The sequence below is a fragment of the Heloderma suspectum genome, chromosome 2, assembly GCF_057233095.1.
Source record: "Heloderma suspectum isolate Gila_16-S chromosome 2, 16-S_ref, whole genome shotgun sequence".
In the NCBI taxonomy this organism is placed as follows: Eukaryota; Metazoa; Chordata; class Lepidosauria; order Squamata; family Helodermatidae; genus Heloderma; species Heloderma suspectum.
In genome coordinates, this window is record NC_139459.1 from 228,852,934 (window position 1) to 228,873,741 (window position 20,808).

General features: G+C 42.9%; 1 protein-coding gene across 1 annotated transcript; it reads right to left on the minus strand.

Moving 5' to 3' along the window:
• Nucleotides 1–6,234: 6,234 nt before the first annotated feature.
• Nucleotides 6,235–20,642, minus strand: TVP23C (trans-golgi network vesicle protein 23 homolog C). Its single transcript, XM_084838349.1, has 7 exons — nucleotides 20,601–20,642; nucleotides 18,315–18,397; nucleotides 17,011–17,155; nucleotides 13,909–13,998; nucleotides 12,352–12,483; nucleotides 12,129–12,257; nucleotides 6,235–8,901 (listed from the first exon to the last, which is right to left on the minus strand). Exons 1-7 carry the CDS (start codon nucleotides 20,610–20,612, stop codon nucleotides 8,869–8,871), a joined length of 624 nt encoding a protein of 207 aa, XP_084694475.1. The 5' UTR covers nucleotides 20,613–20,642; the 3' UTR covers nucleotides 6,235–8,868.
• Between the last annotated feature and the right edge of the window lie 166 nt (nucleotides 20,643–20,808).

Consider the following 20,808-nt stretch of genomic DNA (forward strand, 5'->3'; position numbering starts at 1 on the left):
TGTAAGCCATGGGTGAGGGCCGTGTGGCCTTCCAGAGGGACTGCAACTCCCATCAGCCCTAGGTAACAAAGTCCAAGATGAGGGATGATGGGAATTGTAGTTCCACTGCATCTGGAGAGCCACACATTCCCCATCCTTGCTGCAAGCCAAAACCTATCACTGCAGCTGAAGGGAGGCAAAGACCCTTTGATCAGGCCTGCTTGGACCGCTAAGTTACCTTCTCTTCTTCTTTTCCCTTCTAGGCCTTACATTCCATTTACCTACTCTATTTTTTGTTAATCGCTGTATCTATATCTTGGTACTTCAAAGCCATGGGTATGAACTGTATTTATACAAGTGAGCATTCACCTCCACATCCTCATTTCCGGGGCCAGTGTCAAGGGTAGGCATATTCAGACACTTGCCAAAGGACTGCACCCCAGCAGGGGCCCACTGACAAGAGCCCCCGGACTTGCTCCTCCTCTTCACCATTGCAATTTGTTCGTTCACTTGCCTCTAACCCTGGCCCAGGCAAGAGTGCTGATGCGGCGGCGTGTGTGTGTGGTTCCTGCCCCCCACTCCAGCATGGCAGACAGAATTTTGGGAGATTTTTGAGGTTAAGCTCCCCTATCAGTGCTGCTCCAATGCAATTCCGAGCTCCTCCTCTCCCCCACCCCAGCTGCTTTTAACTAAAAACAAAACGTTTGGAGACCCAGTCATGGACTGATCTCCTGTGTCATCTGTAGTTTGGCTCACATATCATCTGAGGTCAGAGCCAGTGCTTACTTTGTTTTCTGTACAAGCACATAGGGGTTTTCTTCCTGCTTTCTGGAGTGGCTGGTAAATCATAATAATGTGGATGTTTTTACCAAAACCAAGACTGTCTGATGTAAGGAGAGGATAACCAGGAATAAAGAGGCTAGAGGTAATAGAGATACTTTCACACTGCCCCAAGTTTCTTGCTCACTCGGTATTTCCAAACGTCCAGTCTTCTCTCTTTATTTTTTACTCCTTAGAAAGTGGTTGAGCAAACCCTCTTCCCACCCCACCTTTTCTTCAACAAAGGGTGGTGAAGGACATGAGGGAACATCACCTCCCTGTTAAACCATGACAGCTTCTCTTGCACAACTTCTGTTTCTATTACACAGGAAGGCCAACACCAGCTTTATTTTTATATCCAAGAGCAACCCAAGTGGAAGTGAGATAAGGGCCACCATTCTGACTCACTCTAGTGTCACAATGGGGAAGTGTTGCTCCCCAATAGCCAGGAACCTGGATGCAGAACAAGTTATAAAAAGCTACAGTGTGTGCTATATTTAGCCGACTTTAATAATAGCTTCTTTTCTTGTCTTGAGGAAATTAATTGCACTTCCAAGAAATATTGGAAGACTGTCAGAAAAGAAAAGAAAGCAAGCAAAGCAAGCAGAACAACAACAACAACTCTCCTCATCTAGCAAGCTTTTGGCAACTTCAGGATTTCACTGGCTACCAAAGCCAGCCAAACTCTATGGACCCTTAAATAAAGCATCACATTTAGGGGCACTGTATATAGTGCACTGTATATATAGGGGCACTATATTTGGGGGCATGTTGTACCAACAACATGCCCATCATAATGATGATGGGCATGTTGTTGGTACAGAATATTCCTCATTATAGTGGCACACAAATACCCAAATAGGACAAACCATCTACATTTAGCAGCTCCAAATCCCATTAATGTTATGGAAGACCCTAACTGTAAGAGGTATGTTGAGCTCTGCCAGTTTCAATTACTTGTGGATCTTTCTGAGCGTTCAAAGTGGTGTACATATCTTATCTCGGTCATCCTGTAAGGTAGGTCAATAGTATCCCCATCTTGCAGATAGGTGAGACTGAGAGATAGTGGCTTGCCTGAAGCCACCTCATGAATTTATGGCACAAGTGATATTTGAACCAGGGACCTCTTCATTCACACCTCCATCTATTAACCGCTATACCAACTTAAACTAATTTAGGATGCAATCCTATGCATGTTTAGACACACACAAAAAGTCCTACAACTCCAAGCACGCCCCAGCCAACATGGCTGGCTTAGGAATGCTGGGAGTTGTAGGACTTTTTTCCTGTCTAAACATGCATAGGATTGCATCCTTAACAAGTCATTTCCAAAGGGAGCCATAGCTTGACAGGACCATAGATCGGAAGAGAGGAATATGCTTTATACCGGGTCAGACCATATCTGGACCATACAGAGAATTCTCAGCACCCTCACTGAACCACAATTCCAAGATTCTTTGTGGAGGATGCCAAGCCACCACAATTAAACCACTATATAATCAAAATAAGTTTATAATGTAGATATGCCCTCAGAAATGGATTCTAGATTTAACAGAGTTCTGAATTTAAAAAAGAAATAAGAGGAAAAAGGTGGCGAGGATATGAAAGTTTGCAGCCCTTCCTGAAATAGTTGTGAACAATTAGAAAGGTGATAAGAAAGATGAGAAAGAAAGAAAACCCAATTGGTGTGAGGATCTGCAGGGGAAGGAAACAGGTCTGTGGATGGGAAGCAAGGACTAATACAGGCTTGCCAAAAGTTGTGCAGCAAGGCAACAATTGCAACTGAAAGGAAGAAACCTTGGATACAACCACCGCTTCCTGTTAGAAAAAGATGAAGTCAATATGCAAGGAATGTTTTGTTCCACTTTGTAATGAGAACTCAATACCAAATGGGAAATGCAACTCAGGCTGTTTTATTTCAGGGAAATATTATTGTCCTGCTCTCCTGCATTACAACTCCCCCCTCCTCTCCCACACTCACATATACTCACCTGGAAATCTACAGCAGAAGGGACTGTTCTGTAATAGGATAAGGGTTCATATTACACTACTACAGGCCCAGTCATTTGAGTTTAAAAAAACAACATTGCAGGAAAGCCTTACAGATTGGGAGGGAGGAAAGAAAAGGAGATGTGTGTTTTTGAACAGGACTTGCTTCCAGGTGAATGAGCACAGGACTGCAACCCCAGTTCAGTCCCATCCTATACAACATTCTTTCTAATAGCAAATTCAGGTGGCTGAGTGTATAAGCTCTTCAGCCTAAGAAATCCCAAGTTAACATCACCGTCATACTTTACGTCATCTTAAAAAGGTAAAAGGTAAAGGTGTCCCCAACCAGTCGTGTCCAACTCTAGGGTGTGGTGTTCATCCCGTTTCTAAGCCGAAGAGCCAGCGCTGTCCAAAGATGCTTCTGTGGTCATGTGGCCGGCATGACTGAACACCGAGGTGCACGGAACGCTGCTACCTTTCCCGCCAAAGCAGTACCTATTTATCTACTTGCAATTTCTTGCTTTCAAACTGCTAGGTTGGCAGGAGCTGGGACTGAAGACGGGAGCTCACTCCGTCACGCAGCACTCGGGTCTCGAACTGCTGTCCTGCCGACCTTCCGGTCTGCAGTTCAGTGTCTTAACCACTAAGCCACCGCGGCCCCTACGTCATCTTAACAGAGACCAAATATCCTAAAGAAATTATTTTTTTCCTTTCTAAGTGATCTAATATATTTTAGTGTATTTCAATATGCTGTTCTCTGATTTAGAGTCCATTGGGGCCAAAAAGCAGGATTGAATGAATGAATGAAGTATTGTTACTGCATTTTCATATGCTGTTCACTGATTTAGGGGACACTTGAGCCAATAAGTGGTATACAAATAAATGTTTCAGATGATGCTTAGCGCAGCCTGCAACTGCAGGCAGCTACCTATAGTACCCCCTCCCTCCCTTCTTCCCATGGGTGTGTGCGCGTGTAACACACATATATATTTTTACCAATTTCGCACAGAGAAACTGTGACAGGAACTATTCTTCTGAGTGTAGCATTCAAAGAGAGAGAGAGTGTGTGTGCATGTGTGTGTATATAAGGCTTGATATGTCAAACTTAACTATAATTATGAATTCAGCTAAACAAGATGAACAAAACAATTTTAAAATGTTCAAAATGCATGGCAGAATATTGTACTGTACTTGTAACAGCACACTGCCACCCAGTGGACTTTCTGGCAATACTCTTCATGGAGGTGGTATTGGCACCACATCTTTGGAATACACTCTTGCTTCTAAATACTCCAGCCTTAAAGGGAAAGGGGCAAAATATTCAAGGATAGCATTTGTATGCAGCGTGCTCACCAAAGGCTATTCTTTTACACAGTGATTGCTCAGAACTCAACTACCTGGTTTAGTATTCTGAATTCCACAATAACATGAAGCTACAACGCCTCCCTCACCTGTTTATCTTTAAGACTGCAGTTCCCACGTCCTGCAGGGATGTAGGCATGATCTTGTTATTCAGGAGGAAGCCAGAACAATTCAATGAAAAGTAACCACTGAAGAATATTAAAAGCGATAGAAAACGTAAATGCATGTAAAAGTAGTTTTAAGGCACAGATGAGGGATACGTGGCCCTCTTCATGTAATTGGGCTGCAGTTCCCATCTGCCCTCACCGCTGGCTAGGGCTGATGGGAGTCACAGTCCATCAACATCTGGAAGGCCATAGGTTCCCCACCATTCTAAGGGCAGAAAATAATAATTGCCTGTAAGTTATCCCGTATAACCAAGTAGTTCATACCCTAGATGGGAGACTTTACATTAAGAGAAATGTATGTGAATTTGTAATAGTTTTGTATTCAAAGAATAACTCCTCCCCTTAATCAAATTTTATGCAAGGAAAGTATGAAAAATGGATTCAGTGGCTGGGTTCAGACATAACCCATGCTCAAGGATGAGTATGGGTTGAGTGTGAGTTGTCATTGAACTGTGGGTTGTCATTGAAACATAGGTTATTGTGTTGTCCAGACCCGCTGCAATCAACCCAGTTCACCACCCAACAAACCATGGGTTCTTTTCATGGGTTGTTTGTGGTTAACAAACCCTGTTTCTTAAGCGTGGTTGGTTATTATGTTGTGTGAACCCAACATTGCAACAACCCACAGTTCACTGACAACCCATGCTCAGTCCTTAAGTGTGGGTTATCATGTTGTCTGAACCCAGTCACTGAATTCCAACACCAAGGAATTACACGTTTCCATTATATCTCACAGTGGAGAAATGTAAACATGGGTTCCCTCAAGGATTTGCATTGGGATCCAGTGCTTTTTAACTTGTTTATAAATGATCTGGAATTAGGGGCGAGTAGTGAGGTGGCCAAGTCTGCCAATGACACCAAACCGTTAATGGTAGTTTAAATATGAAGGGTCAGGAAAGAGCTCCAGAAGGAACTTTACAAACTGTGGGAATGGGCATTAACTTGGGAAATGTGGTTCAGTATAAGCAAGTGTAAAGTGATATACACTGGGGCAAAAAATCCTAACTTCTAAAAAATCCTAATGGTGTCTCAACCAGAAATGACTGACCAGGAAAGGAATCTTGGGGTTGTGGATAGCTTGATGAAAACATCAACCCAGTTTGTGGCTCCTGTGAAAAAGGCAAATTCCATGTTGGGGATCATTAAGAAAAAAACAAACAATAAAACTGCCAATATCGTGCCTTAGTATATTAAAGCCAGTTCTACGGGTGAGGAGGAGGAGGTGTGAGAGGAACTGGTGAGAAGCAGAGTTAGAAGCTTGTAAGATTGTAAGCTTCTGGGGAGCAGTGACCTGTCTTATGTTGCTTATTTAACTGTGTAACGTGCCATGTAAAATGATAATGTGGTATACATAATAACTAGGTTCCAGGATGGTTTGAGTCACACATTCAAGTACATCACTTTTTACTTGACACTTGATGGCTCACAACTGAACATGTGGACTGATCCCACTGATAAAGCATTATGTTTGAAGTAGCATGGACCTATTGGTGGTATTAGATCTATGATGGCTCATTCCTACCCACAAGTGACCACTTGATCCTGCCTTCAGTCCTATAGCTAGAAGTAGTCTTATGAAACTCAAGGTTGGAGCACTAAATCAATTACATCAATGCTGAGGGATTTCAAACTTACATAACCTGGGCCTGCTTTGGAGGATTCCAGGAACCAATCAGTTGGCTGCTCGTACTCGAAAGTTCCGCTGATGGTGACAAAGCTCAACCTGACTGGCTATCAGGCTCAACAAGGCTATCACAATTGCACTTAAAAAAAAAAAAAAAGACTCCAGGACCCTGCAGAGCTCTAGGATCCATTCTACAGAGAATATAGCTGATGAGGTTCTGTGAAAAATGGGGACTGGAAAAACACACCAATGGCAAGCAAAACATACAAAGAAAGAGGGCTAAAGGAGACCAAGTTAAAAACATAAGCTTGTTAATCGGCACAACAGACATTACACATCTGCAGACGAATGATGCCCGCACACTAAACAGATTCAAAGTTAAACAACTTTAAAAAAATATATTTCTTTGAAAAAACATGTTAATTTGAAAGGTTCCACAAACATGCACAATGCAGGTCAGAGATTTTAAATACATTGCTTAGTACCCCCAGAAGTCAAACCCAAGCTTTACATTACTCAGATATCCAAACACAAATGTTAACTATCAACACTCCTTCGTTTTGAATTTTGCCAACTAAAAGATTCTTCCTTTCAACATCAACATTAACCCAACATTAGGCAACATTTTTATTAACTACAATCTATGCTTCTTTGCTAATTATACCTTGTGAACTTTTAACGGTACTTGAATAATACAACTTTAATTTCCATTTAAACACCTTGAGATATATGCAAATTGATCATATTAGAAATGAAGAGTTTGATTAAAGAAGTGCTTCCAGCGAGCTCTAGTAATGTTAATAACATTTTAGTACTGAGCCTGAAAAGCAACCTAGCCAGTCATGGTGTGAGCAAGATGGAGCCAGTCAAGGCAGCAAAGGGAGAAGAAAGTGCAGCTTTTTAAAAAGGTAGCTTGCATTGGAGTAATACACTCCCAATCCACGCTGAACTGATCTGAAGCTATATGTGCACATGACTGACTCAGGATGAGACAGATTATTCCCATGAGAGCCACGGGCTGAAATAATTATGCAAAACAGCCCCAAAATGTAGGAACCTCCAACTCTCAAATTGCACCAATTCTGAAATATTTTTTCATGGTTCAGTGTTCATGTCACTGGCAACTTAGGGCTAAACAGTAAACCCAAGTGGCACAGAAAGGAGTCTCAGGTTTGCATGCATCTCTCCTCCATGCCTGTAGAATGCTTTGTATGAACTAGGGCCATCATGCGGACAGTTGTACACAACAACACCCCACCCACATGAAATCCATTCACTACAAAAAAAAAAAGTGATGAAAGAATTGCATGGACATATCATATATATATATGACTGTATGCAAATACGACCCAGTTCATATAATACATTCTATGTAGAGAAAGATGCACCTCCCACCCGTAAACCTGGCTTTCTCCTGAGCTACAATGTATGTAAGCTAAACACACGGGAGGAATGCATGAACTGGATGTTAAGCGACACTGGCTGTGTTCTGACACAGGCTATAAACTCCCCACCCCCATCTTCCAGCACAGTTATAAAGAGATCAGAAGCTTTTCCTTGCATTTTCAATCAACCAGCATTTATAGTTATGTCTGAACCCTAAACTGTAATTAATCTTAAGTATGGTTTATTGAAACAAGTCAATTTCATAAATCAAGGTTTGATGGTGGCTTGTTTCAGTCAACCAGACTAATCACAGTTTCTTCAGGTTTGGACATAACACTAAACTGTGGTTAAATAAAAACCAAAAGCAATCACTGCCAATCTTTGCCTCGTGGTTTGTTCACATAATTCTACACCACAGTGTAGTGTTGACACAGCCATTATGTATCTATAATAGAAGGAGGAAGGGTTCTTGATTCAGGCTTAAAAATATACAGTACCTAAGTGCAGACTACTGTAGTCAGCTATTTCATGTGGCAAGAACAGAGATAGCATTATTGTTCTTTATTTTCTACAGAAGATTACTTAGACTAACTTTTACCTATTTTGACATTATCTAGGAAATAGCTGTATCAAATGGATGGGCAGATGTACTAAGTTTTATACACAACTTCATTAGGATGCAGATACATTGCTCCGCAAGTTTGCTCTCATGGCCATTCAGGTAAAAATTAAAAAAATGAAAAAGCTAGTTCCTATGCAGTCCTAGTGGGCTACTGTAGCTGGACCATGAGAACTCAGTCTTCCCCAAAAAGTAAAACTGAAGGATGGTGCTGGGGGCAGGGAAAGAGACCCTGCCATACTATTCAGATGATCTAAAAATCCAGACTATCAGGTTTCAGGTCCTGCACAGGAAAGCTTAAGTTTTTTGCTGAAATCAATTTTGCAAATTAAGAGACATCTGGGCTCTTTTGTTCTGACTGCAAAACTGGAATCCTTAACGATACTCCTTTCAATTCCTAACGCTTTAGTCCGCCTGTTTTTCAAGTCTCTTCTGCACCCTTAAGGCCTAGGAAACTTGCTCTTTTAAAACAAACATAGCAATTATGTAGCTACATCAGATTCTAATTTGGAGATTACATTCTGCAGTTCCCACATGATGAGATTGCTCAAACCCTTGATCAAATGGCTTTTCAAATGAGCACCTTTTGGGACTGCCCAGTATTTGACATCAAAGCTCATGGGTATAGAAACTAGTACTTAAGGAATGTAGTGTCATAAATAGCTACTGTCCGCCATCAAGATATTTAACTTAAATATAAATAGAGTTATTTCACTCAGAGAGTGCAGCAGCTAGTTAAGTGTCAGAAAGGGCTCTGCAAAATGTAAGTTGTAAAAAATAAGAACTAACTAGCATTTCTATAAGATATATTTAATTACAAAAATTACACACATGTTATAAATCTCCTGTACAGGGGACCAAGGAAATATTTGTCTCATTCTCCAGAAGGAATCAAAATGGAAACTGGGGACTCTTTGTGAACTTCAGGATACTGCTTGGTCCTCTTTGGCCACAGTCTGTAAAAGAGAAGAATGCAGCATTAGATCTGGACAAGACTTCTTGGAAACACTGCCCAGGAAGCTGAACTGTTCCTCCCTCTGGAAAGGTATACCCTATACTATCTAGGTACAGTACCAGCAGGAAAGGAGGCTAAAATAAGAGCGGCAGAGGCCCAAGATATCAGAAAGAGAGATTTCAAACTCTATGAACAAAATGTATGAGTGGGTAAAGGAAGAGGAGGAAGTTACCTTGCTCAGATTAGCTCTTACATGTGGACATGTCCAGCTACAATACTAAGTTATAATTTATCATTGCCTCAGACATTCTTCCTTAGTGACAGCTAAGCTATAACAGGCTATGAATGATTAGCTGAACATCTATTTCAAGCCCCAGATAAACCTGGAAACCCACCTATGGGATGAAAACAATATACTTAAGAAGTGACACTAATGTGGATGTTAACACACAGGTCTTAAAATATACCTGTTGATAAAACTGACGTCACCCTGTGTGTTTTCTGGACCAATTAAAAAACTCTTACAAACCCAGTTGTTTGGGTGGTCATGGCCTCAGCAAACACTACCCTAGAGAAGGCTTTCAGGCCATGGAAGCCACACATTTCCAGGGAAAACACAGTCATATTGTAATTTATCAACAGTCCAGGCAACATCAGGAATGAGAAGGTTGAGGAGGAAGAAACAAAAGGGCATGATCCAAATTACAGACGACTGAATTATTATTGTCACATTTGGAGCCTTTCCTTCAAGGAGCTCAGGTTGGCATACATGGGGATCATTCCACTTTTATCTTCACAACAACCATATAAAATAGCTTAGGCTGAGAACGGGTAACTGCTCCAAGGTTACTCAAGGAGCTTATTTATTTATTTATTTATTTTTATTTATTTATTTCTATACCGCCCAATAGCCGAAGCTCTCTGGGCGGTTCACAAAAACTAAAACCAAACAACACACAATAAAACAATTTAAAATATATAGAACATTAAAACCACAATATAACAATACAACCACAATAAAACCTAGCAGCAGTACAGGAGTTTAAAATACAGATTTAAAACAGCAAAGATAAAAATTTAGAAAGCTAAAATGCCTGGGAAAATAAAAAGGTCTTCACCTGGCGCCGAAAGGAGTACAATGTAGGCGCCAGGCGAACCTCACTAGGGAGCTCATTCCAGAGCCGGGGTGCCACAACAGAAAAAGCCCTCCTCCTAGTAGCCACCCGCCTCACTTCCTTTGGCAGGGGCTCACGGAGAAGGGCCGCTGATGATGATCTTAAGGTCCGGGCAGGCACATATGGGAGGAGGCGATCCTTCAGGTAACCTGGCCCCAAGCCGTTAAGGGCTTTGAATGTTAACACCAGCACTTTGAATCGGGCCCGGAAATGGACCGTCAGCCAGTGCAGCTGGAAAAGTACTGGCGTAATATGAGCTCGCAGGCCAGTCCCTGTTAACAATCTTGCTGCCCTATTTTGGACCAGCTGAAGTTTCCGGACCGTTTTCAAAGGCAGCCCCACGTATAACGCATTGCAGTAATCCAGACGAGAAGTTATCAGAGCATGGATAACTGTAGCTAGGCTATCTCTGTCCAGATAAGGGCGTAGTTGGTATACCAGCCTAAGCTGATAAAAAGTGCTCCGTGCCACTGAGTTCACCTGTGCCTCAAGTGACAGTTCTGGATCCAAGAGCACCCCCAAACTACGAACGTGATCCTTTAGGGGGAGTGCAACCCCCTCCAGAACAGGTTGATTATCACCTAGCCGGGCAGACGAACCACCCACTAACAGTACCTCCGTCTTGTCTGGATTGAGTTTCAGTTTATTGGCCCTCATCCAGTCCATTACCGTGCCCAGGCACTGGTTCAGAACAGCCACTGCCTCACCTGGTTTTGATGAGAAAGAGAGGTAGAGCTGGGTGTCATCCGCATATTGATGGCACCTCAGCCCACACCTCCGGATAACCTCCCCCAGCGGTTTCATGTAGATGTTAAACAGCACGGGGGATAGAATAGAGCCCTGTGGAACCCCATGGCACAATTGCCATGGCACAGAGCAATAATCCCCCAGCACCACCTTCTGGAATTGGCCATCCAAGTAGGAGCGAAACCACTGTAGTGCAGTGCCTCCAACTCCCAACCCAGACAACCTATCCAGAAGGATACCATGGTCGATGGTATCGAAAGCCGCTGAGAGGTCCAGGAGAATCAACAGGGTCGCACTCCCCCTGTCCCTCTCCCGGCAGAGGTCATCCCACAGGGCGACCAAGGCAGTTTCCGTTCCAAAACCAGGCCTGAAGCCCGATTGAAATGGATCTAGATAATCCGTTTCATTCAAGAGTGCCTGGAGCTGTCCTACAACCACCCGCTCAAGCACCTTGCCCAGGAAGGGGATGTTGGCCACTGGCCTATAATTGTTAACATCCTCTGGGTCCAGGTTAGGCTTTTTCAGGAGTGGTCTAATTACTGCCTCTTTTAAAGCGGCAGGCACCACTCCCTCTCTCAAGGAGGAATTTACAACCTCCTGGACCCAGCCGGACAACCCCTCCTTGTTTGATTTAATAAGCCATGAAGGGCAAGGGTCAAGCACACAAATGGTCGATCGGACTTGGCCAAGCACCTTGTCCGCATCCTCAGGTCTCAGTAACTGAAACTCATCCAATAAAACTGGACCAGACGGTGCTCTGAACGCCTCTACCAATGGAACTGCATTAATCGTTTAATCGATTAATCGAAGCTTCATGGTTATTACTCTACCAACTATACCCCGCTTTTCTTCCTTTTACAAACATCCACATCTCTGGCTGTCTAAGAAACAGGAAAGATGTTCTAAAACCAGAAAATTTCAGGAACAGGTAATTACATTATTCAGGGACAAATGAAGGATGCAATTATTGGTCATTTGCCTGGCGAAGGACACTACACCAAAGCACATGCCTCAACCCTGCCATTAACTGTTTTCCTTGGAGGGGCGGAGTTCCTCACCTAAGAGGTGTGTCTGGACAAGGAGAGATGCATAGACAGGACCACTGTTCGAGGCCTGGAACAGGCACTCTTTCCAGTTATGGTAAAACCAGAATATGCCAATACTGGATGTTGAACTCTTAAAGCTTCCGCTGTGTGGGCCCAAGGAAATTGCTCTAGAACATTCAAAGAATGCAAAGTTGGAGGATACCAACCGAAACATACACTGGCAGCAGGAAAGACAGTCATATAAACAAAATCTGAAGTACCTGCCGCAGGAGCTGCCTGCCTAGGTAGGAGGTTGCCACGCTAGTCAGGTTCTTCCTGCTGCCCACTTTGCACCGGATATAGCCATAAAGATTGGCTCCTTGCAATGCCACTCCCATAATCACAACTGCCTATAAAGGAAAACAACAGCAAACGAAAGAGTCAGGGTCTCACCATCATCAAGGGAACAGGTTTAGTTAGGTATGTATCAAGCACTCCACTCACCAGCCATTTAACTTTGAAGGAAAACAGGGCGCTAAAGGCAAAAATCACCCAGAGCAAAGGGCATGCAATCAGTCCTAACCAGAAGATTCTGGACTCCGCTTCTGATGTGGCTTTCTTCCCCTGAGAAGATGCCTAAGAATGTGAAGAAAGTCGCTTAAATGTAACACAATGCTTATTACTATTATGCTGTATTTGTATGTTTAAATTTTAACCTTGGTATCATAAACTGCTCAGATAGCTCTAGTTATGGGACAGCATATAAAATGTCATTAGTAAATAAGAATAGAAATATAGTGTGTGTGTGTGTGTGTGTGTGTGTGTGTGTGTCTGTGAGGGGGTGGGGTGTTATAAAATGGGGCTCACAAATTGTAACATTATGAACCAGGAGGACCTAGTAATTCCACTGACAAGTCTCGCATTAAGGATATTGTATGCCTCAAGGTTTTTAGGATATTTTCCCCACTGAAATGCAATTTTATCTATGAAAAAAATACTTGAGGTCCAACTGATTTCAGCCATGAACCAACAGCCCAGTAATGCAATATTTCAATTATGCAGAGCAAAACAAGGACCACGTCTTGTGTAGGTAAAGCTACTATATACAGTGAAGGCGAGTGTTACAGAAGGAACTGTTTCTCCTTAGTCGTCCACTAGAATCAAGAGGGGCATTTCTTCTATGAATATTGCGGTGGAGGGGGTCTCTTGTTTTAAAGCATATAAGGGGGCCAGAACTGGAAACAGTATCTCAGAGGAGGCATAGATGTGCTAAAGAGATAATTTTCTCTTGGGAAGGCTAATCGGATTTTCATATTAAGAGCTGGTACAGATGTAATACTGTCTGTTTCACATAGTTAAGAGGTCAAGAATGGCTACAGGGTGTATGTTCCCAGGGTTCCCTCTCTCATGTGAATTCTTCTTGCCGACCTTCACCATAATTAAGGGTTGGACTCACACCACCAATGCGAGTCATAGTTAATGCTAACCAGTGTTTGCTACTATCCAGGATTTAAAACAGGGTTAGTGAAACCTGGTTAGCACAAGACCAGTGAGTAGAATTTCAGGACAGATGGGAATAAATATGGTCAGAAGGGATGCGGTCCCCAGGTATGGGACAGCCAAGTGTCATATCCATGCTAACATGACACTCTTATTGATAGAAGTTCCAATGGCGGTGTCCAGTGCACTGTTTAATCTGCTTGTTTGGGATCAATTTCAGTTAAGGATGTGGATAAAGTGCTGAGGGGGGAGTGGGTTTACAACCAATCACCTGTATTCTTGATCCATGTTCATCTTACAGCTTCATCCTAACATACTTAACAGTAATTCTGAGGTACTGCCTTAAAAGTCTGATAATGTAGCACAGTTTTTAAAGTAGCAGGTGGGGCAGATTAGGTTACTCTTACCCTCCCTCACACACACACACACACACACACACTCATCTGTTGTAGCTATCTTGTGTCTCCCAAGTGACCTGGAATGTAAAATGCCTTCAGCCCAAGAACGCACCACAACATACCACTAACTCCATACTTCCCTCAACAACAGGGAGATATTTACCTTCCTGGATTCAAACACCCAGTGGCTTTTGCCATCATCATCAACTTGGTTCCACCAACGGAGGCCGACCATCAACCTCCCTGTGACATTCTAGAGAGAGTTAAATACAGTATGAAAGTGCACCCCTGCAGAAGCAGCCATATAGCATGCTAAAGGGAAATCCTAAGAATGCCCTACTTCTGTCTTATGCATTAACCTAAGAGGAACACGGATCCCATTTCTTTTGTGCTGAGCAGTGACATGGCTGAAGGCAGCTGTTAGTCCACCTGTTGTTGTTGTTGTTGTTGTTGATTCGTTCAGTCGCTTCCAACTCTTCATGACTTCATGGACCAGCCCACGCCAGAGCTTCCTGTCGCCATCACCACCCCCAGCTCCCCCAAGGTTGAGTCCGTCACCTCCAGAATATCATCCATCCATCTTGCCCTTGGTCGGCCCCTTTTCCTTTTGCCTTCCACTTTCCCTAGCATCAGCATCTTCTCCAGGGTATCCTGTCTTCTCATGATGTGGCCAAAGTACTTCAGTTTTGCCTTTCAGATCCTTCCCTCAAGTGAGCAGTCTGGCTTTATTTCCTGGAGTATGGACTGGTTTCATCTTCTTGCAGTCCAAGGCACTCTCAGAATTTTCCTCCAGCACCACAGTTCAAAAGCATCTATCTTCCTTCACTCAGCCTTCCTTATGGTCCAGCTCTTGCAGCCATAAGTTACTACGGGGAATACCATTGCTTTAACTATGCGGACCTTTGTTGTCAGTGTGATGTCTCTGCTCTTAACTATTTTATCAAGATTTGTCATTGCTCTCCTCCCAAGAAGTAAATGTCTTCTGATTTCCCACCTGTAACTGTGCCTTTATCAGCTGCTCAGCATGTAATACTAAGCCTCTGGACTACATTCTCAGTAATCCCATTGGGTTTACAGCAAATGGTTGCCTGACATGCGAGTTACCATAGGACATATCACCAATAATATGGAGACGTATGATTACAAAGACCTGTTAGTCTGAACAACCGAGCTACTTGCTTTCTACAATGGCCATTCCAAGGTCACAAAAACAGATCAAGGAACTTGTTCCTGCCTGGATGACTTTGGGATGCACGAAACAAGTGTCGGCTTGAAAAATGTGGAAAAGCTACATGCTAGGCAGTGCTTTTCACATGTGCAAGAACATCTAAAGGCCAAACATATTCATCAGTGCCGGTGGGCAACAATAAAAACAAAGAAAACACCACACCAGAGCAGTTCCTGTGCTTAACAAAAATGGGCTGCTATTACACTTTGATACCGTGACATCTTGAATCAAAGTGGGCTCTTCCATGTGTGACTGAAAGAGACTGTTTTGCGCAGCATTTGTAACAATAACTAGTAGGTGAGCTGGGGCAGAAACATAACACTGCTTTTCAGCTGGTTTGTTGAACCTTTACTACCATCCACTTAAGCCAATATTCACCAAATACCTAGTCATGCTTATCTTAATAATTTAGGTCTGGATATAAGGCAAAAATGAGCAAGACTTCCTTTTACCAAGGGAGCCCTCTTGCTTTCTCCTCTCTCTATCCATCCTCTTCTTGCTAAATATATTAGGTTGGATCAGCCTTCTCTTCCATGAATGGAAGAACTCCTTCTGTTTGCAGGAGTCCAATTCAGTGGAGGCTTCTACTGGAAAAGGTGGGGGGAGAGACCTTCACTCAATTCTCCTCCTCTCTGCAGCCCCCTAGGCCACCTCAATACTGTTCCAACCCTCTGGATCAGATTTTCAGGAGCGCAAGGGCTGCAGCGGGGAGAGGGAATCAGCAAAAATTGCTCCTCCCCTCTTCTTTTGGCAGGAGGGTCCCAGGAGCAGAACTCCATTCATGGGACACTCCCACCAGAGGATTAATTTGGATCCAAGCCACTGACAAATAAGAAAACAATCGTAAGAGATGAGTATCATACATAGAAAGAATCTGTATATGCAAGAAAGATAAAGAGTGACTGCAAATACAAGAAAGCAAGGAAGCAACCATATTACTGTATTTGAATGTAAAATGTCTGTTGCGTTGAGTATGTTTTTATGTGCGTGTACCCAAATCCTCAGCTCTTGTCCTGCACACTACAAAGTGCTTAAAAATCACAAACTTGCATATTTGTTAAGTCAACAAATACAAAATTTAAGTTACAGTTCCATATGAACTCAATGGGTCTTGCTTCTAAATAGGTATCTGTAGTATGTGCTGCTAGGAAACATCAAACTCTGCTATTTTACTAAGAAAAACTATGAATGCTAAAATCCTTAATAGAGCATATGTCAATAAAAGAGATCAGATTGGCCCTGTTTGGTGAAAACCTATTTGTCACATTTTACTGGTTTGAGATGGCCACTCCCTGGCTGTGGAACTCCCTGCTGAGGAAGGCTAGGTTCGCTTCCATTCTGCTGTCCTTTCGCCAGCAGGCAAAGACCACTTTATTCAAGCAGGACTTCGGTGTGTAAGCAGGTCTGTTAGGCTGGATGCTGTTTTTACTCTGTTATGTTTGTTTTTAATTGTGTTTTAATGCACTTGCTTATTGTTTTATCAGTGATTGTAAGCCACCTTGAGTGCCATTTTTGGTAGAAAGGCAGGGTACAAATCAAATCTATCAATCAGTAATAGAGATCAGTTCTCTATCAGTCCCATACCTTCCCACCAGATGACTCTGCAAGAATAGCATGTACCATCACTGAATGCTGCATCCTGCTCCAAGGTCTGGATGCCAATCATTCCAAGGGAATTACATTTCCCATGATTCTGAGATCAGTCACATTTACAGACCCCTGGAAACTGTTCATAATTTGTTCAAACAATGTAATAAATAAATACATTTTTTTTCAAATGAGTGTTCTCAAAAAGAAGATGGTTCCCTTCAGATGGGAAATTCACACTGCGTATTTTCAGAGGTAGCTTTACAGTCAAGACCAAAGGCACCTGAAAGAGCTCCCCTCAACCCCTTATTTTCACCACTGAACTTAAGGAAGTTAAAAAAGAGAAGTTTTGCTCAAACTCAAGAACTTTTGTGTCACACTGATCTGTCTCTGTTTTCCTTTGGTAACAAGCATGTTAAAGTGCCAAAATACTTCAATAGAATGATTTACCTTCACTGCCCAAAAGTCACACGATAAAAGTAGGATGATTGTCACCATACAAGCAATATAGCTGTTGCTGAACAATTCGCAGAGTAAGTAGACAATTATTGCACTGACCCGGAAGAACAAGTGGAAAAAGGAGGCTATTGGATGTCTGTGAGAGAAACACGAAGACACTAATTTAGTTAATGATTTACATGTTCACTCTGCCCAAACCCAAACACTTCATGAGCATTACAGTTTCAGCCATAATTTCATGCTGCGGCACTTCACAGAGACAACAATGCTCTGACTACTACTAAAGTTACTATTAAAGTAGTTTCAAAGGGACTGGGTAGAAAAGGTAATTCTTCAGCTTGTAAGACAACCTCCCAACAACACTTCCTTGTTAAGAATTTGCTGAGAGTACAGGACCAGGTAAATGTTACAATTCAGTCACATACATCCCTTTCCTTCCAACATAACAAGCCGCACAGATGAGACATTCATGTGGCACCTATCCAGAAGTTTATCAGACAGCAAAAGAATACTCTACTGCAGTTCTGTGCTTGAGTGGGTTGCACAGTCACTGCCATGCATATGGCATGTCTATCAATTTTGATTAAGTAAATTTTTCTTTGTTCACTCCAAACCAAGGAATTTCAGAGTAGCGGCTGTAGCCACCTTTATACACCAATATCTGTAAATGTTGCAAACCAGGTGTATTGCTCCCAGATCAGAACGTAAGTGCATCCTCTGTGTCAGTATAAATAGATCGTAACCGCAACAATGCAATAACAAACAGAAGGTTTTTGTTGTTGCTTTTGCCTCCAAAGTCCTTTGACTGCTAGGATGGCATGCCACAACGGCTTCATGGACTCATCCAGTGCTGCAGTCAAGCTGGTGACATGAGGCCACTAATGGCGGTTGTGTGCCACCTAAGAACCTTCGCACCTGTGCAGCAGTTGAGAGGATCAAGATATTTTTGTTATCCAACGTATGTGGTGTTTGTATACGAGATGGGACTGGGCAACAAGATGACTCCTCCTTTTCATTCCATCCTCTTTCATTTTCAGAGAAGCATCACAATGGCATTTTCCTTTAAGGCACAGCAGAAAGAGTTTCTCCACTGTCATAAAAAAGACCCCCTTGCTTCATTGGATTTCCTCTCCAAAATACATCAGGAAATATTTCTTACTAGCTACAGCCAACATCATTGCCAGAACTTGCACTTTCCCTTCACAAGAGGAAGACACAAAACACAAGTGATGACAAACTTGCTGTATCAAAGAGTTGGCAGCCTAATGCCATCAGCCACTCTAGCAATCACTTACTTGATCTTCGATTTTTTGGGCCGCCTGGACATTTCATCATCAGCATCAAAGAGTGACACATCTTCTGTGTCGTCATTACTGTCCTGGATAGACAAGTAGGCAAGCATTAGATACATGGTTCAATCCTTAAAAAAAAAATTTGCAGCAACAATTAAACCAATGAAGTCCAATCCTGCAAACACTGTAAGAAAACTAAGGAGCTGAAGGAGAAACATGGTGAAATGAGTATCTTGGTGTGCTGATACACAACTGTTTGCATGGGAAATCTTACTCAGCTGTTATTACAACAAGGGCAGTAGACTTTAAATAGTAGATTTAATCAGTTTTACTTGAACAATCAGTGGGGGCACATTTTAATCAGCAGGACTGGATGTTCTGGGCATATCTGTTATTGTTGTTGTTGTTATTACACTTATATCCTGCCTTTTTAAACTTATTACTTATTTGGTTCTGGCATGTAACTATAAATTCTATGCAACAGAATACATTTAAAATGGTCTTCCCTTCTAATAATGAATGATACCTTCCAGTTGAACATTGAAAAGCTATCTTGGAGTTCTCTCAATAATATAAAAAAGATACCTAAGAGAGCAATCCTATGTCCCCTAGACAGTGTCAGGGGGAGATAGGATTTTTCAGTTTCCCAGCTATGAGCTCGTAGACAACGCTACAAGCTCTTAGGTGGAAATCATGCTTCCCACCCACTTGTAGCTCACACAGAGAACCGCGCCACTGCCTCCGTGCTCGTAACAGGGAACACGAAGAGGTGAAAATGGGGTGATCCTAGGGGTGGGGATGGGAGGAGGCCATGGAAGCTGTTTTAGACAGCTTCCTATGTGGACTCCAGCCCTGTTCCCACCCCCTCCCCGAAGCCGCACTTAGACACGCAAAAATGCGAGTCTAAGGCAAAGTGCAGGGTGGCTGCAGCATGGAGGGAATCCTCTCCTCCATGCTGCTTCCGCCCTGCATTGGATAGGCAGTTGCTGCCAACTTCAGGGGAGGTTAGAGGCACCCATCTATCTCTATATGTTTGCACCCTAAATTAAGGTTTGGGTAATATGCAAGTTTATTTAAATTTAACCCATTAAGTAACGTTAAAAAGGCAGATGATTAATTAACTCAAATCTTTGAGACAAGGAATGAGATATCACTCTGCAGATAGCCCTGCTTTAACTATCTCCTTTGCCACAGAAACCTCACTTCAGATCTACCTGTCCAAATATCCATAAGAAGCTATTATACTAGGTTAGACTATTTGATCTTCATTAATTCTTTAAATGAGCAATTATGACTTGGAATTTCACTTACATTTTTCTGAGATAATGAGTTCTCTAATCTCTCTTCTTTTTTTTTGGTTGGGGGGCAGTGTTGCTGCTTCAAAATATGTTGTATTATTTTAAGAATGCACTTTTAAATCTTCAGAATAGATGATATCCATTTTTTTAAAAAAAAAATTGTAACTGACCTTGAAAGTCAAATGGTATTTTATTATTTTGTCTTCTTAAAAGGCAATTTAAGAGGACTTTGTGGCCCTTGACACCAGTGCATGTCAGAATACTACCACTTCAATTTCAGATGGCAATAGTATCTTTACTATGCACAGGCACCTAGCACAACAGGAACCCAGCCAGTTAGGAAGAGAACTACACAGCAACTACATAGATTAGCCTATGAATTGGAGCAGACTGGAGATTTACTTCTTGATCTTGTTCTTATATACGCTTACTCAGAAGTAAGCCCCACTAACCTCAATGGGGCTTACTGCCAAGTGTGTCTATGTATAACATTGCTGCCAACGTGTGCTGGGGCACCTCAAGGTCTTGCTAATTTATTGTGACACAAACTTTCACAGCCATCAGCAGTCTTCGTGCTGACATAGTTTCGTTACAATTAGGCCTACACTCTAGTTATCTGGGGATCTTAAAGTGCGATCTAAATAAAGCAAAAGCAAAACAGCCTTAAAAAGGGGGGGGGGGCTAGAAACATAAACAAACCAGACAAACCCTCAGCTTTGTACACAAAATAAATAAATAATTAAGAGGGTGGGGGCAATGACCCGTCCTCCGCATCCCCGCCTGCCACCGTCTTTTGCGGCGAAGCAGAGACGTGGGCAGCCCCCCGACAAGAGCCCCAGCGCCCCCCCCGGCCACCCCGACTTCTGACCCGGCCACCCACTCCTCCTCCAGCTCGCCGCCCTCCCCGGCACTAGCACTGCGACCCCTGGCCCGGCCCCTCCGCCCCTCCGCCTCCCCCTCCGAGGGAAACAACAGCGCCCCGGACCCCCACCTGCCGCAACATCGCTTCCGCCTCCCGCCACGTCACAGTACTGCCCGGCGAGCAAAACTACGCACGTTATCACCGTGCGACGGGCCCGCTGGTATGGTAGAGATAAACAAGCAAGAGCGACACGCTGCTGGGACTCCCGATTAACATTGGCTGATAGACGTAGAAAAGGAGAGAGCCATCTCACTGATTAGGAAATCTCCCCGTTTTT